The sequence below is a fragment of the Hippopotamus amphibius genome, chromosome 9, assembly GCF_030028045.1.
Source record: "Hippopotamus amphibius kiboko isolate mHipAmp2 chromosome 9, mHipAmp2.hap2, whole genome shotgun sequence".
Taxonomy (NCBI): domain Eukaryota; kingdom Metazoa; phylum Chordata; class Mammalia; order Artiodactyla; family Hippopotamidae; genus Hippopotamus; species Hippopotamus amphibius.
In genome coordinates, this window is record NC_080194.1 from 113,845,694 (window position 1) to 113,861,784 (window position 16,091).

At 51.0% G+C, this 16,091-nt stretch overlaps 1 protein-coding gene across 1 annotated transcript; it reads left to right on the forward strand.

Annotated features, from left to right (window-relative positions):
• Positions 1-4,398: 4,398 nt before the first annotated feature.
• CD19 (CD19 molecule) lies at positions 4,399-11,529 on the forward strand. The gene is made up of 15 exons (XM_057749892.1): positions 4,399-4,509; positions 4,758-5,042; positions 5,363-5,566; positions 5,672-5,965; positions 7,001-7,108; positions 7,689-7,737; positions 8,036-8,124; positions 8,511-8,624; positions 8,747-8,851; positions 8,938-9,006; positions 9,114-9,170; positions 9,265-9,321; positions 9,896-9,988; positions 10,090-10,191; positions 10,302-11,529. Exons 1-14 carry the CDS (start codon positions 4,422-4,424, stop codon positions 10,179-10,181), a joined length of 1,704 nt encoding a protein of 567 aa, XP_057605875.1. The 5' UTR covers positions 4,399-4,421; the 3' UTR covers positions 10,182-10,191; positions 10,302-11,529.
• The last annotated feature ends 4,562 nt before the right edge of the window (positions 11,530-16,091 follow it).

A 16,091-nucleotide genomic window follows, 5' to 3' on the forward strand; every position in this document is an offset into this window, starting at 1 on the left:
CAAGCTCACATTATCTGTGACCTCGCCCTTCCAACAGCCAACCTGACTTCTCCCATTGGACGGTGACAGGCAACTCGAACTTCAATCTAGAGCCTTGATTCCCCTTCTCGCAAACCCGTTTCCCCTTCTGTAAAGTACATTCCAGGAGCCTGCAAGTCCTTGGTTCTTCGTGTCCTCCTGTAAGCTCTACCTCCAAAAGACTAAATATTCCAGAATGGGTCCTTTTTTCTTCATCTTCAGCGCTGACACTTAGCCCCAGTGCTCCTCATCTCTCTCCTGAACTTCCACGCTGCCTCCTGCTCCCCCTGTGTCGCCAGTTGGCCCCTATAGTTAATTCTCAAAGCAATTAGAGTGGATCTTTGTAAAACAGATGTCTCATCCTGGCTTAAAATCTGATTCAATCCAATTTGAAAATGGGCAAAGGACAGAAATAGACATTTCATTGATGTCACAGATGGCAAATATGTGCATGAAAAAAAGATATTTGACATCATTAGCCATTAGGGGAGTGCAGATTTCCTATTTGTGCACCTACCAGGACAGCTAAAATTGAAAAAGAGTGATAATACCAAATGCTGGTGAATAGATGGAGTAACTGAGTTTTTCATGTATTCCTGATGGAAATGTAAAACAGTATAGCCACTGTGGAAAAGGATATGACAGTTTCTTGCAAAACTAAACGACCTTACTTGAACACACCAAGCTTTTCCCCACCCCAGGTCTTGACTCAGAAGTCACCTCCTCAGTGAAGACTTCCTTGACCACCCTGTCTAAAGGAGTCACCTCTATCACCTGTCCACCATTAGATCACGTTAGAGACTTCACCATCTGAAATTGTTTATTGGTTAATTTGTTTATCTCCTGTCCCCCTTTAGCCTTCTGTGGCCCCAAGACTTGAATCAGAGCTCCATGAGATTAGGAACTTGTCTTTCTTGTCCCCTGTTATTTTCCCAGCACCTAGCACAGTGCCCAGCAAATGAACAGTTAGTAAATAAATATTTGGTGAATGAATGAATGGACATTTCCCTTACTGATCTCTCTGGCCTCTCTCCAACCCCGTCCCCTCCCCCACCCCACTGCAGCCTGGGGAAGATTTAGAAAATGCAAATCTGACCAGGTTAACTCCTGGATTATAAATCCCCAAGAGCTTCTTGCCCTCAGAATAAAGTCTAGGGCTTCCCATGTGGCACAGTGGTTGACAATCCACCTGCCAATGCAGGGGACATGGGTTCGATCCCTGGCTGGGAAGATCTCACATGCCAAGGAACAACTAAGTCTGTGTGCCACAACTGCTGAGTCTGTGCTCTAGAGTCCGCGAGCCACAACTACTGAAGCTCGTGTGCCTAGAGTCCGTGCTCCACAACAAGAGAAGCCACCACACTGAGAAGCCCACGCACCGCAATGAAGAGTAGCCCCCGCTTGCCACAACTAGAGAAAACCTGTGTGCAGCAAAGAAGATCCAACGCAGCCAAAAAATAAATAAATAAATAAATAAATAAAATCTAAAAAGAATCCTCCTGCCAATGCAGGAGACACAGGTTGGATCCCTGGCCCAGGAAGATCCCACATGCCATGGAGCATCTAAACCCGTGTGCCACTACTGAGCCTGTGCTCTAGAACCCACAAGCCACAACTATTGAGCCTATGTGCCACAACTACTGAAGCATGCTCATCTAGAGCCTGTGCTCTGCAACAAGAGAAGCCACAATAATGAGAAGCCTGTGCATCGCACCGAAGCGTAGGCCCTGCTCTCCGCAACTAGAGCAAGCCCACGGGCAGCAACGAAGACCAAATGCAGCAAATTAATTAATTAATTTTTTAAAAAAAGAATAAAGTCTAGACTCCCTGTATATGTGGCAGGGTTTCTTGGGAAGGGCATGATATGATGCCTGTAAATAAGGCTCCAGTCAACTATCAGGCTTGGATTTTAATATGAGACCCTGGGAGTCACTGAAGGCTGTTGAGCAGGGGAAGGACATGGCTAATTCCAAGGAAACTCTGTGAGAAATGTGGATGGGAAGTAAAAGAGATAGAGGACAGAGAGCCCACAAAAGAAGCTGTTGAAATGGTTCTGGTTGAGAAGAGAAGAGTCCAAAATAGGAGAAGATTGATTCTAGACGTATTGAGGATAGGAAGTGGACTAGCTTTGGTGACTGAGTACATGGGGGAGAGAGAAAAGAAAGTTTTGTGTCACTCTTCCTAACTTCCTTCCCTTTTTATGTTTTTTTTTTTTTATAGTTGATTTACAATATTGTGTTAGTTTCAGGTGTACGACAAAGTGATTCAGTTATATATATATATGTGTACATATACATATATATGTATATATTTCAGATATAAATATGTATATATATATTTCAGATTCTTTCCCCTTATAGCTTATTACAAGATTATTGAATTTAGTTTCCTGTGTTATACAGTAAGTCCTTGTTGCTTATCTATTTTATGTCTAGTAGTTTGTGTCTGTTAATCACATACTCCTAATTTATCCCCCCCTTCCTTTCCCCTTTGGTAACCATAACTAACTTCCTTCCTTTGTACAGTAAACATTTATGAGCACCTACTGGATGCCAGTGAACCAGGCAGAAAAGACCCCTGTTGTAGCGGAGTGAATAATTTAGGTCAGGAGGCCAGTGAGAAGACTAAAAAATAAACAAGCAGACTTTGGGATTGGGGCAAATGCTGGGAAGGAAATAAAACAGGTGTGTGAGATTAAAAGTACCTGGGGTGTCGGGGAAGGCCTCTCTGAGGAAGTAACGTTTGAACTGAGACTTGAGCGATGGAAAGGAGCCAATGGAGCGAAGAGACGAGTGTAGATCCAGGAAGAAGAGCAGTAAGTGCAAAGGCCCTGAGTCAGGGGCAGAGTGGCGGAGGGCTGAGGTAGGAAATGCAGTCACGGGCAGCCTCACTCAGGCCTTTGGAGGCCATGGTTTGGAATGTCTATTTTAGGCAGATAGTCGCTGGAATGTTCTAAGCAGGGGGCTGACGTGCTCTAGCAAGAAGATTCTGCCTCTGAGGCAGCTGGGAAGCTAGTGAAGGGATTAGAGAGATTCTGTTGAATGAAAGGCAGATGGGGTCCTGTCCCCTCACCTGCTCCATTCTCTCACCCCCCGCCCAGCCACCCCAACCTGACCAAAGGGAAGTGGGGGCCCTACCAGCTGGAGGGTCCCCTGGGGTTTGCCTAAGGCAAACAGGAAGCCACAGCCCAATGAGACGGGCCTGGGAACCAGCGACTGAGAAAGCAGGTCTCCTGGGTCCCTAGCCCTTTTCCCTATGTGACTGCTGCAGTGACAGACACAAAGATTCACATGCAGTGGGTGGGGCGGGGTGGGGTGGGAAGAGAGAGCGAGAGAGAGAGAGAGAGAGAGAGAGAGATGGAGGGGTGTGTGGCAAAAGGTTTAAGAGTCAGGACTCCTGGGTTCTAGTGTCCAATTGTACCACCAGCCCAATGTGTGATCTCAGGCAACACCCTGCCCTTGGTGGCCGGGGTCGGGGGGTGCTCAATTTTCCCACTTCTAAATGGGTTCCTTCCATAACTGAAGCAGTGACTTCCTGGGGAAGAACTGGGAGACAAAGGGGCATTAGCCATCAGTCATTTCTCAGGACTGCTGCAAAGGAGCCCCCGTGGCAGAATGGCTTGAACCCTTAGCTATTAATGGACCCTGTCTCTCACGAACGGAGAGGGCTTGCTATGTGCTGTGCTGGGCTATAACTGCCTTATGTATATCATCCCGTTTAATCTCCACAAACAATATTTTGAGAGTAGTATTATTATCCCCAGTTTACGGAGCAAGAAACTAAGGCTTAGAAAGATGATGACGTTTAGCCAAGTGGCAGAGGTGAAGGATTCAAACTCAGATCTGCCAGTTCCCATCGTGTGTGTGATGGGCGGGTTGTATGGAGGTGGAAGAAGGCCCAAGAGATGTTGGTTGAATGAATGAAGGGGGTGTGTGTGAAGGGAAATGAACTGAGAGCCTGAGGTTGAAAGAGGGAGGAGAGGAAGCAGGAGGGAGCCAGGACCCACTCACTTGACAAATATTCCTTGGGCGCCTCCACTACAAGCTGCCAAGCCTTGTTCCGGGCACTATGTGTACAGTCATGAACAGGACAAAGTCTCTGCCACAAGGGGCTTTCTAACTGGGGAAACAGAAAGCGATCAAGAAAGGAGACACGCAAATAAGATCATTTCACATGGTGGTAAGCGCTGGGATGAAAATAAAATAGGGTAGCAGGGAGGAGGTGAGTTTTGCGGTTCTGGAGGGGTACATGGAGAAAGGGCCTGAGGCGTGACCACCCCTTCCTCTCCAGGGGGACTGCCCGCCCGCCCCCACAGACGCTCATGGTTCAGTGCCCACCAGGTCCCCGCCTGCCCCAGCATCCCCCGCGCGGCCAAGCTGGGTGCCCCGAGGAGTCTGGCCACCATGCCACCTCCTCTCCTCCTCTTTTTCCTCTTCTTCCTTACCCCCGAGGGAGGCAGACCCCAAGAACCACACCTAGTGGAGGCTAAAGGTATGTCCGGAGGGCAGAGATGGATGGAAGGGCTGGAAACTTGGGTTCCGGCTGGGTGCCCTTGGCCGAGTCACTTACCCTCTCTGAGCCTCCATTTTGTTATTTGTAAAATTCAGGGGAGGATTGGAAGGACTCTGAGGCCTTATCCACTCCCAGCTGGTGGGGTCACTGGGTTTATAACCCAGTGTGAGGAGTGAAGGGGGCTAGGGGCTCCTCTCTCCCCACCCCATCCCTCTCTCTCTCCACAGAGGGAGGCAACGCTGTGCTGCCGTGCCTCGGTCCCTCAGATGGTCCCTCTGAGAAACTGACCTGGTTTCGGGACTCCCAACCGACACCCTTCTTAGAGCTGAGCCTAGGGTTACCAGGCCTGGGCATCCATGTAGGGCCCCTGGGCACCCTGAAGGAGCCCCAGGGAACCCTGCTGTTCATCTTCAATGTCTCCGACCAGATGGGAGGCTTCTACCTGTGCCACCCAGGCCCCCCTTCTGAGCAAGCCTGGCAGTCTGGCTGGTCGGTCAGCGTGAAGGGCAGCGGTGAGGTCCGGGCTGGGGCAGGGAGGGCTGGATGAGAAGAGGGAGGCCCACCGTAGATGGAGGGGGTCCAGCAGCTGAAACGGATCTGGAGGGAGGGGCTGGAGGGTCCAAGGGGCAAGCTGGGAGCCAGTTTTAGGTGGCCTCTAAAAACTGTGGCTTCATGACGTCAGCGCTGTGCTACTCTGTATCTGTCTTTCACTCTTCTCTCTGAGTTGCCATTTCTGTCTCTTTCTCTGGGTCTTTGCCTCTGCCTTTCTGGGTCTCTGTATTTCTCTGCCTCTCCTAGATGTCTCTGTATCTGGTTCTGGGTATCTTCCCAGGAGAACTGTTCCGGTGGAATGCTTCAGACCTAAATGACCCAAGCTGTGGCCTGGGGAACAAGTCCTCAGAGGGCCATAAGCCCTCTTCTGGTCACCCCATGAGGTCCAAGCTCTATGTGTGGGGCAAGAACCGCCCTGAGATCTTACACAAAGACCTTGCCTGTGCCCCACCTAACGGCACTTTGAACCAGAGCAACAACCACGGTAAGGTGCTGGGGACATGCCAGGAAGTGGGAGGATGGGAACTGGGAACTGGATGGTCTGCGGGGGAGGAGACCCCAAGGATTACACTGGTTCTCCCTGCCCCAGACCTCACTGTGGCCCCTGGCTCCACACTCTCGCTGTCCTGTGGGGCATCCCGTACCTCATTGGTCAGAAGCCCCATCTCCTGGATCCATGTGCATCCCAAGAAGCCTGCCATCAAATTGATGAGCCTAAACCTAAGTGAGGATGCCCAGCTCAGAGAGATGTGGGTCATGGGCACCCTCGGGGGAAAGGCTGTTCTGTTGCTGCCTGAGACCACAGCTCAAGATGCTGGCATCTATCATTGTAACCATGGCAACATGACCACCCAGATGCAGCTGAAGGTCACCGCCCAGTCAGGTAGAGTTTCTCCCAACTGTGGGGCATCTGAGTGGGGCTACTGGGAAGAACTGGAAGCCAGGCAACCTTGGTTCCCCGGCCTGAGGGCTAGTTCTAGCCTCATCCCAAACCCCAACCTCTACACTGAACACGGACCCCAACTTTTTCCTCCCTTGCTTCCAAGGCACTACTTTTCTGGGTCTCTTACCACTGGTTGTTCCTTCCCATCAACTTTGGAAGAGGCTTCCTTCTTCCCTCATTCCACACTGTTGGAGCCCTGAACCCTCTTCTTATCCCCGTCTACACTCTCTCATCCTTGTCTACACACTCTTCCTGTTTGACCTCTTTACTCCCATGACTCCTTAGGTGACCATGCTCTGGTTTCTCAATTCCATACACCCCACACCCAGCCAACTCCTGGAATTGCCATTTCATGTCCCATGGACACTGCAGGCTCAACACATACAAAATCTAACTTGACATCTTTCCCAAGCATAGTCTTCTAGGTGGCCCTGTGTAAGTAAAGGATAATACCAGCTGCCCAGGTGCCCAAGCCTGGAACCTGGGCATCCTTCCCTTTCCTCATCCATCCATCAAATTGGTCATAATGTTCTGCCCATTCTGTCTCCCTTCATTCAATCCTACCATGCTACTGCAACCAGAGTTCTCAAATTCCACCTGAACTTTCCCTCCAAACTTGACCTCGGCACATCACCTCATCTCACCTCTAACCTTGTGAACTCGACTCTGCCCTTCACGTGGACCATGGCTGTCCTTAACTGCAGCAGGAAGCTGATCGTTATGCTCCCCTTAATCCTAACATTGCGTCTGACTGTATCATAGTTTGTTCATGTTTGCTTAATAGATGCCGCTCCAGGCCCTGTGCCAGGCTCCGGGGCCTCAGAGGGAGGGAGGAGAGCCCTCCTCGTAGCTTGGGACGTTGGGGATCTGTGTCTTGCCCCGGCCCCCCCAGACTTATGGCCCTTTGAGGTCTTGAGGCTGGAAAGCAAGATGCCAGCCCGAGGTCTTCATCTCATAGCTCCTTCCCCCTAGCAGTACAGCACTGGCTGCTGGAGACTGGTGGCTGGAAAGTCCCTGTTGTGACTTTAGTTTACATGATCTTCTGCCTGGGTTCCCTGGTGGGCTTTCTTCATCTCCGAAGAGGTGAGTCACGTCCCCCAGCTGGTCTTCCCAAACTTACCCTTCCTTCCTCAGGCGAGCCCACACTGGCCAGTCTGACAATCATCTTTTTCTCCTTGCACACCTCCCCCACAGACCTCAGAATCCTGTCCCCACTCCGTTTCTACCCCCTCCCCCGCAAACTACCCGAGCTTTCTGTGTTTTTAATTAATTAATTAACTTATTAATTAATTAATTTATTGGCTGCGTTGGGTCTTTGTTGCTGCACGGGCTTTCTCTAGTCTCCGCGAGCGGGCCTACTCTTTTGTGGTGGTGGCTTCTCATGTTGTGGAGCATGGGCTCTAAGTGCGTGGGCTTCAGTAGTTGTGGCTCACAAGCTCTAGAGTGCAGGCTCAGTAGTTGTGGTGCACAGGCTTAGTGGGATCTTCCCGGACCAGGGATCAAACCCGCGTCTCCTGCATTGGCAGGCGGATTCTTAATCACTGAGCCACCAGGGAAGTCCCCCAAGCTCTTTGGAATCTGAACTCCCATCTCCTCCAAGTGACCTCCCCCAAATCCTCATTCTTGAATCCCTTCTCTGATCGTTCCCCTTAACTCCCACCAGCCCTGATCCTAAGGAGGAAAAGAAAGCGAATGACAGATCCCACGAGAAGGTAATGATGCCAGAGCCCTCCAGGCTCGCCCTCCTGCACTTTTACATTATGCTTTGCACTTACTGTTTCCTCTGCTCAGGGGGTCTTTTCTCCATCTCTATGGTTGAAATACTGCCCAACTTTCAAAGCCCAGCACGAAAGCTACCTCCTCTGTGAAGTGATCGCAGACCCCTCTGTAGGTTGTGCCAGGACAGAGGTGCTAATAAGCGACCATATTTTCACCTCTGAGGGTCTAGCCTGAATCTTGAGTGTCCCCTCCAGTCCCGGCCTCACCGTGCAACTCCCCTTCTTCCGCCAGGTTCTTCAAAGTGACGCCTCCCCCGGGAAACGGGGCCCAGAACCAATACGGGAACGTGCTCTCCCTCTCCATGCCCCACTCTGGCACGGGTAGGAGGCACCTGCCACGTCCCTGACCCAGAGCTAGAGCCCCACCCATCTTCCTCATCCCACCAGACCCCTGAGCTCCAAGCTTCCCGAGCTCGGAGCTCCGCCTTCAGAAAAGATCCCGCCCCCTGGTGCGGAGTCCCGCCCAGACTTGAGCCCCACCCCCAGGACCAAGGCCCGCAGCCCCACTCATATCCCCGCCCCCAGGACTCGGGACCTGCAGTCCGGTTCTGACTGTAGAACCTCACCCGAGACTTGAGGCCACGCCTCTACATTTAGATCCCGCCCCGCTGGCTCAAGGCTGGGTACCGAGACCCGGAGTCCTCCAGTAGGGCCTGAAGCATCTCTGCCCGTAGCCCTGACGGCCCCCATCTCCTCTCACCCGCCAGGACGCGCGCTGCGGTGGGCTGCGGGCCTGGGAGCCTCCTTGCCTTCCTACGGAAACCCGCGCAGCGATGTCCAGGAGGCAAGAGCCGCGGGGTCCCGGAAACCGCCAGGAACTGGTGATTGAGGGGGGTGGTTACTCACGTGGGAGGTGTTGGAGTGGTCTGCGGCAGGACTAGTGGCCTGGGGCCTGGAGGAGGGGGCCCCTGACCCGGTTCCCGCCCCCATCTCCAAACCCCAGGCCCAGAAGAAGAGGAAGGGGAGGCCTATGAGGAGCCGGACAGTGAGGAGGGCTCCGAGTTCTACGAGAATGACTCCAGCCTTGGGCGGGACCACGTCTCCCAGGGTGAGACTGCCCTCCCCCATCCTCACCTTCTCGGTGGCGGGCGGTGGGTGGTGGGCCCTCACTGGGTCCCCCTCCTTCTCCACCAGATGGCAGCGGCTATGAGAACCCTGAGGAAGGGGTCTTGGGTCCTGAGGATGAAGACTCCTTCTCTAATGGTAATCTGGGGTCCTCGTGGGGCCTCATAGACTTGGGAGAACCCACAGGGCTGTGGATTCCCTACAGGGCAGGAGTGGTCCCTGGAGTTCTCTGTTTTCTGCAGCAGCTGAGTCTTACGAGAATGAGGATGAAGAACTGGCCCAGCCGGTTGCCCGGACAACAGGTGTGTGTCAAGGTGGTCCCATTCCTGTGGGGGGTGGGGGAGGATGGTGTGTGTGACCCCAAGACCAGGAGTGACTTCCCTCTTCCTTCTGCAGACTTCCTGAGCCCCCATGGGTCAGCCTGGGACCCCAGCAGGGAGGCAGCCTCCCTCGGTGAGAAGTGCTTGGGACCTGGCTTGCCGAGATTGGGTTGATGTGGACTCGGCTCTGATGTCAAGCCCAGCCTTGACCTTGGCTCTGACCCCAAACCCAAGCCCAATCCTGACCTTAGATCTGACTCCTAACTTCAACCTCAACACTGACCCCGGTGCCCACCCTGACCCCCAGTGTTCACCGCATCCCTCACCATCAACATCAGCCCCAACCTCAATCCAGTTCCGGCCTGGTCTTTGACCTCCAGCTCACCTCAGCTCCATTTCAGACCTCAGCTTGGACCTGAGCTCTCTCTACAACCTCCTCACAACTCTGACTTTGACTCCTTCCAATTCTGTTCTTGACTTCTTCTCTGACTGTGACCGTGATCTGACCCACACGCGATCAAACCCTATGACGAACAAGGGCCGAGAACCTGATGTTAAGCCTGGCACTGCTTCCCAGCACGATACTGCTCAAGCCTTCCACCTTCCTCTGCCCCCAAGACTCCCTCCATATCTTAGGCTGCACTTCCCTTCCCTAAGCCCCCAGCATGGCTCCCAGGCCTCCAACTCTCCGTCCCCTGCCCAAGCAGGGTCCCAGTCCTATGAGGATATGAGAGGGATCCTGTATGCAGCCCCCCAGCTCCGCTTCGTTCGAACCCAGTCTGGTCCCAATCATGAGGAAGGTGGGTGCTTCTCCTGCGGTTTCCTGTTGTTCTCTGAGACTTCCTTCCTCCCAGCCGACTTCCAGCTCTACTTATTCTTACTCCTTCCCGGTCCTGAGCAGATGCAGACTCTTATGAGAACATGGATAATCCCGATGGACCAGAACCAGCGTGGGGAGGAGGGGGCCACATGGGCAGCTGGAGCACTAGGTGATTTCCTTCAGGTGAGCTGGGAACTGCCCTCCAAGGATGGGAAAGAAGGAGGGAGATGAGTACGGTTGGAAGTGGGGTACTGGCTCCTGGACCCCTCCCCATCACCATTTCTTCTGCATAGCCTGGGCCTCCTCAGGCCCCTGAGATCCACACCCGACTCTGAAATCTGGGCCCCATCAGCATCAGCCTCTGGAGCGATGTTCCTCGGGATGCCTGTGTCTGTGTGTATGTGTGTACAAGTGAAACTTCGGCCCCCTTTGCACTCCCCAAATAAACTCAGTGAGCTCTTCCAATCCTGTGACATAGTGCCCTTGTGTGGGAGGGGAAGGGAAGGTGAGGATGGGTGTACTCCCGTCCCCTCTTGAATCCAGCAGAGGATGGAGAGCTGCATCTTGGGGACCACAGGGTCTTTTCCCACCTGTGGCTTGGCCTGCACTCCTCTCCCTCACTTGCCTGCCATTCCCACCATACAGTCCTCCAGTCATTGTTCACTCAGCAGTTGTATGCTGGGCGCCCAGTGAAGAGGAAGCAAGCCAGGAATTGGCAGTCATCACTGCCATTTATTGAGCATCTACTATGTTCTAATATTAATGCAGGCACTTAATCTTTCCAGTCACCTCTTATGTGCCAGGATTGTATCCAAGTATTTTATGTATGTTTTAAGTGTATGTATGTTTGTATACATTAGCTCATTTTATCGTCACAAACGACTCTACTTCATCGATGAGGAGACTGTGGCAGAGACCCTAAATTCCATGCCCAAGCCTTGCCTGGTTAGTAAATGTTGGGGCCAGGACTTGAACTCTGGCAGTCTGGTTCCAGAGCCTATATCATCCTTGACACTCTCCCTTCCTAGGTGCAGTTTTGTAGATCGAAAACCAAGGGTTAGAGAGGCCAGGTCACACAACTAGCACTTCAGAGAGATGAATCCAGAAATCTGGCTGCTGTTCTAGCCACTGTGTCTACTACCTGATAAACTGCTTATGATGTAAACCACAAACACAAAGACTTCAGAGCTAAAAGTCTCCAGGCCCTGAAACCATTATGTAGCAAGCTCTACCACACCCGAATTCCCGCCTGTCTCAGGCAAAGGTGGACTCAGTCACTGACAGTCTTGGTGTCTTCTGCCTGGCCTCCCCAGCTCCAGTGCTCTTCTGAAACCCAGGACTGGCATCTGAAACCTAGTCCCTCTCCTACCCCAGAAGTGTCAGTGTTCTCTCTGTAAGACTGCCTAGACTTTTCCAGTACCTACGTCTTTATTTCTAGAATTCCTTTCCTTAATGCTCCAGTTTTTTCTTCATAACGTCCTGTGTTTTTGAGACTCTATTCCTTCTTTATCTCTAAACCTTTAAAACTTACTTTAACTGTATTAACGCTATTATGATGTGCCAGGTATTGTTCTAATAAATGCTTTCCAAGCAGCATCCCATTTTATCTTTATGACAATCCTATGAGGAAGGTACGCCAAAATTATTATCACCTTAGAGCTGAGAAGACTGAGGCACAGAGAATTTAAATACTTCAATTGCTAATTGACTTTAGGCCACTTCAAGCTCAATGACCCTCAGTGTTCCCAGTTATAAAGTAGGGAGGAGGTGATTATCACCATCTGTACAGTGGGGTGAATGCTCCCATGGCGGGTGTCACCATGGAAGAGTTCTTTTGACTTCTTTGTGTTTCACCTGCAGGAGTCCCCTGAGTTCCCTGGGCCCCACTCACATCTCCTGGAGCCAGCTTGCTTTGGCTTCCGTCGCAGTCTTACAGGCTACACAGGTTTCTGATCATTTTATTCAGAGCAAGCTTTTGCCCTAGAGGTTTGGTCTGAATCCAAGCCCATACTCTGGTGACTCTGGGGATTCTGATTTCCTGCGGTGACTTTTTCCAAACTGTATCCCAAGGACGGTGGATGGCTTTTTTTCCCCCTCTGTCTTCTGTGCCCAGAAGAGACAGTTCTTTCTCAGCTCCCAGCTTTGCGCAGGGGGCTTAGCTTCAGTGCTCTGCTGTTCCTGGGGCCTCAGCCTTGACCTCTGTCCCCATGGGGGCGTTAAAACTCTAATCCCAGGGATCACAGCATTCCCATGCGCTGCCCTCTCAATGATTTCCTTCATTATTTCTAGCACCAGGGAAGATTCTATCCTGCTTTGGAGCTCAGGTATCTATTCAGAAAAAGAAAGCGATCCTTCTTGTTAAATTTGCATAGTGTATGTTTGGAGTGTGGGGGGTGAGAAATGAACTTTCAGCATTTCCTTGAGCTTCCATCTTGGTCACAGTCCATGTGGCAAAAATAAAATAAAATAAAATAAAAAATATCTCAGATCTAGCTCAGGTTTCACACCCCGACCTTATCCTTCAGTTAACATAAATTTTCCATATTGCCAAAGTCCCCACGATTCCCTATTGCCTTTTACCCAATCTGCTTCATTCATGTAGATTTCCTGCCTGGGCCTGAAGCATTTGAACATGTCACTCCTGGTGAAAACATCCTGCCCTCTTGAGGATGACTCCATGTCTGGGTCTTCTCTGTGCCCCTGGTACCCAGCCAGGGGGTGGCAAAGATCAGGAAACTCAGGGGAAGGAGGAGTGAATGAAGGACCGTGGCAAGTCCTGAGATTCAGGGGCCAGAGGCTGGAGCTATTTCTGTGAGCTCTGCTACCCAGGGAGGTCTTGGGGGAAGATGAGGAACAGAGGTGTACTAACTCCAGCCCCGTGCTCTGGTATCAGACTATCTGTGTTTGAATCCCAGCTCCACCCCTTTCTGGCCGTGTGACTCAAGCTCTCTGTGCTGCAGTTTCTTGGTCTGTAAAATAGGGATGATAATGATAGCTACCTTAATGAGTCTTAAATGAGATGTAAAGCACATGACAGTGGTGCAGCAGGCACGCGAACATTAGCTATTATTATTATTTGGCATTTATTAAGGGCCGACTGTGTCCCAGGAGCCAGAGGGCACCCAGAATATTTGGATTAGGACTTCCTCCAGTGCAGAGACCTGCTCAGAAGAAAGCCACACTCCAAAGCTTCCCAACTTCCCACCCCATGACCTGTTTCTATGGCAGGGGCTGGACCACTTAGAGCTCTTAAACAAGATTTAGTGAGAAGGAGGCTTTAGGGAAGTTTCGGGCCGTCAGGGTCACCCCTAGTTGGCAGGGGCCTCCCAAATAGGGACCAAGGCTGCAGAAGGGTTTTTGGTGCAATCTCTATGCTTCCAGCCTTGCTATAAAAAGTGGATGAAGACTTCCCAGGGCTGGGAGACCCTTGGAGTCCACCCTGCCAGAACCAGAGTCTTTGTTCCTTGGGAAACAGCCCCACCTGCTGGGGTTGTGGGCCTTCAGTTTTGACCTTGGCTGAGTGTACTTGGAGGACTTGCGGTGTGGGCTGAGTTGCGGTGTGTGTAGGCGATATCAGTGTGGCAGAGGAGGAGAATGGGCTGGGATGTGGATGGTCAAGACACTGCACTGGAGACTTCCCTGATGGCACAGTGGTTAAGAATCTGCCTGCCAATGCGGGGGACACGGGTTCAATCCCTGCTCCGGGAAGATCCCACGTGCCGCAGAGCAACTAAGCCCGTGTGCCACAACTGCTGGAGCCCACACGCCTAGAGCCTGTGCTCTGCAACAAAGAAGCCACCGCAATGAGAAACCTGCGCATTGCAATGAAGAGTAGCCCCCACGTGCTGCAACTAGAGAAAGCCCGTGTGCAGCAATGAAGACCCAACACAGCCAGTAAATTAAAAAAATTAAAAAAAAAAAGACACTGTACTGGAAGGATGTGTGCGTACAAGTTATGTGAAAGTTACGTATGTGAGAGACAGGTGGTATTGGGTGTATGTTGTGTGGGTGTTATATGTGAAGTATGGTGTGGCGTGTATAGTGGGAGGTGTCAGGGGTGTGAAAATTAATAAAGGGAAACCTCACTAAAATGGAGTCTGAAGGGGGGGCTTTCATGCAGTACCACTCATCATCAATTACAGGAAGAACTGTCAGTTGAAGATCCCAACAGATGAATCATGGACAGGAGAGAATCATCAATTGTAGGTCCCAACAGGAAGAGATGTACATGCCATCTCCTAGAAGAAAGCCACTACCTCAGCAACTCAGACAATGAGGAACTGTCATCACCCTGAACTCTTACTTTTCTCCGATGGACTTTCCTTCAAAATGACCCCTCCCAACGTCCTCCCTTTTCTCTGTAAAATAATATTCTTCTTTGTTTGTTGGACTTTGCCCATGGCTTTCGCTACAGCTTCCTTGTCCCAAGTTGCAATTCCTCTGCTATTCCTGAACAAACCCATTCTTGCTGGTAAAATAACTGACTTTTACTTCTAAGGTCAGTGGGGGTCATGCAGTTGGAAGCAGTATGGGAGGTGTGAAGTGTAGGGGCGGGTGTGGGTCTGTGTCAGTGCACAAGTTTGTGTGCCCGATGCACAGCGAGGCCAAACCAACCAAAACATTGGCATCTGGAGGAAAGAAAGGTTTCCTACAGGGCCCTGCAAGGAGACAGGGGGCTCATGCCCCCCCCAAAGCCCCGAGCTCCCCAAAGGTTTTTGGCAAAGCATTTTAAAAAGCCAGGTGAGGGAGGAGGGTTGCAGGGCATGTGATCAGCTCGTGCACAAGTCTCTGACTGGCTGATGATGTGGTACCAGGGCAGTGTCACGAGGGTTAACCTTATCAGTCTTAAGGCTCCAGGAGGCCTAGGGCATGTGCTCATGGTCATCAAGTAACATCTTCCATTTGGTGGAGGGTTTTTACACCTGTAAGACAACTCGGGAAGTGTGCATTAAATACTGTCATCTAGAGAGCAATACTTCAGAGAGGAGCCAAAGCAGAGGCTATGGGGGAAGGGCCTGTCCCAGGAAGGGCCCATAGGGTCCTGCTTGGTTACCTCAGTGCTGTGTCGGGGCGCATGGTGTACAGGAGTTGTCAATACAGTAGATGGGTGGAGGATATGTAACCTCTGAGGTGTGCAGTGTCGTTGGTGTGTTGGGGAAATATAATGAAAATTCAAAACCTTCTTCCAACCTGGAAAACCTCTCCACAGAGGTAGTAGAGACAGAAAAGAGTTTTATTATTGAGTAAGTATTAAACAGAATGTGAGGCACATCACAGGCAATTTCCTAAGAGATCGATTGCAAAGACAGAAAGAAATCTCACCATTTTATATAGCCAAGCAGGTACAACCCGTTATCCTGTTTTCAAGATAAATTTTCAAAACCCATATCTTGTTTTCAAGATAAACAATGACTAGGCCTCAAGGTGACTTGACACCACCTTTAGGTAAACGTAGGTCATCCTAACTTTATCATGGTGATTGGCTTTTATCCAAGGGTGAAACAAACTTCTTTTTTAAACAAGATTTAATGTACATTTATTCTTGAAACAAGCTTCTCTTCCATGAGAGGTGGTTTTGTATATTGCAGCAGAGCTTCCAGGAAGTTAGACTGTATTCTCCCGGTGGAGCTGGGGGATGGGGAGATTGGGAGCTATTTTCCCTGATGCTTGCATTTCAAAAAGATGGCTCCAGGGCTTCCTAGGTGGCGCAGTGGTTAAGAATCCGCCTGCCAATGCAGGGGACACGGGTTTGATCCCTGCTCCAGGAAGATTCCCACATTCCGTGGAGCGATTAAGCCTGTGTGCCACAACTATTGAGTCTGCGCTTTAGAGCCCGTGAGCCACAACTGTTAAGCTCGTGTGCCGCAACTACTGAAGCCCACGTGCCGAGCCCATGCTCCACAACAAGAGAAGCCACGGCAATGAGGAGCCCACGCTCTCTGCAACTAGAGAAAGCCCATGTGCAGCCACGAAGACCCAACACAGCCAATAAATAAATACATAAATTTATTAGAAAAAAAGAAAGATGGCTCCAGAACTTATCTACAAAACAGAAACAGACTCAGACATAGAAAACAAACATG

What these genes read in the sequence shown, in the direction of transcription:
- CD19 (XM_057749892.1), top strand. Translation starts at nt 4,422, where the DNA reads ATGCCACCTCCTCTCCTCCTCTTTTTCCTCTTCTTCCTTACCCCCGAG. An exon ending in CCGGAAACCGCCAGGAACTG is followed by an intron (nt 8,625 to 8,746) that starts GTGATTGAGGGG and finishes TCCAAACCCCAG; the next exon opens with GCCCAGAAGAAGAGGAAGGG. An exon ending in TGAAGACTCCTTCTCTAATG is followed by an intron (nt 9,007 to 9,113) that starts GTAATCTGGGGT and finishes TTTCTGCAGCAG; the next exon opens with CTGAGTCTTACGAGAATGAG.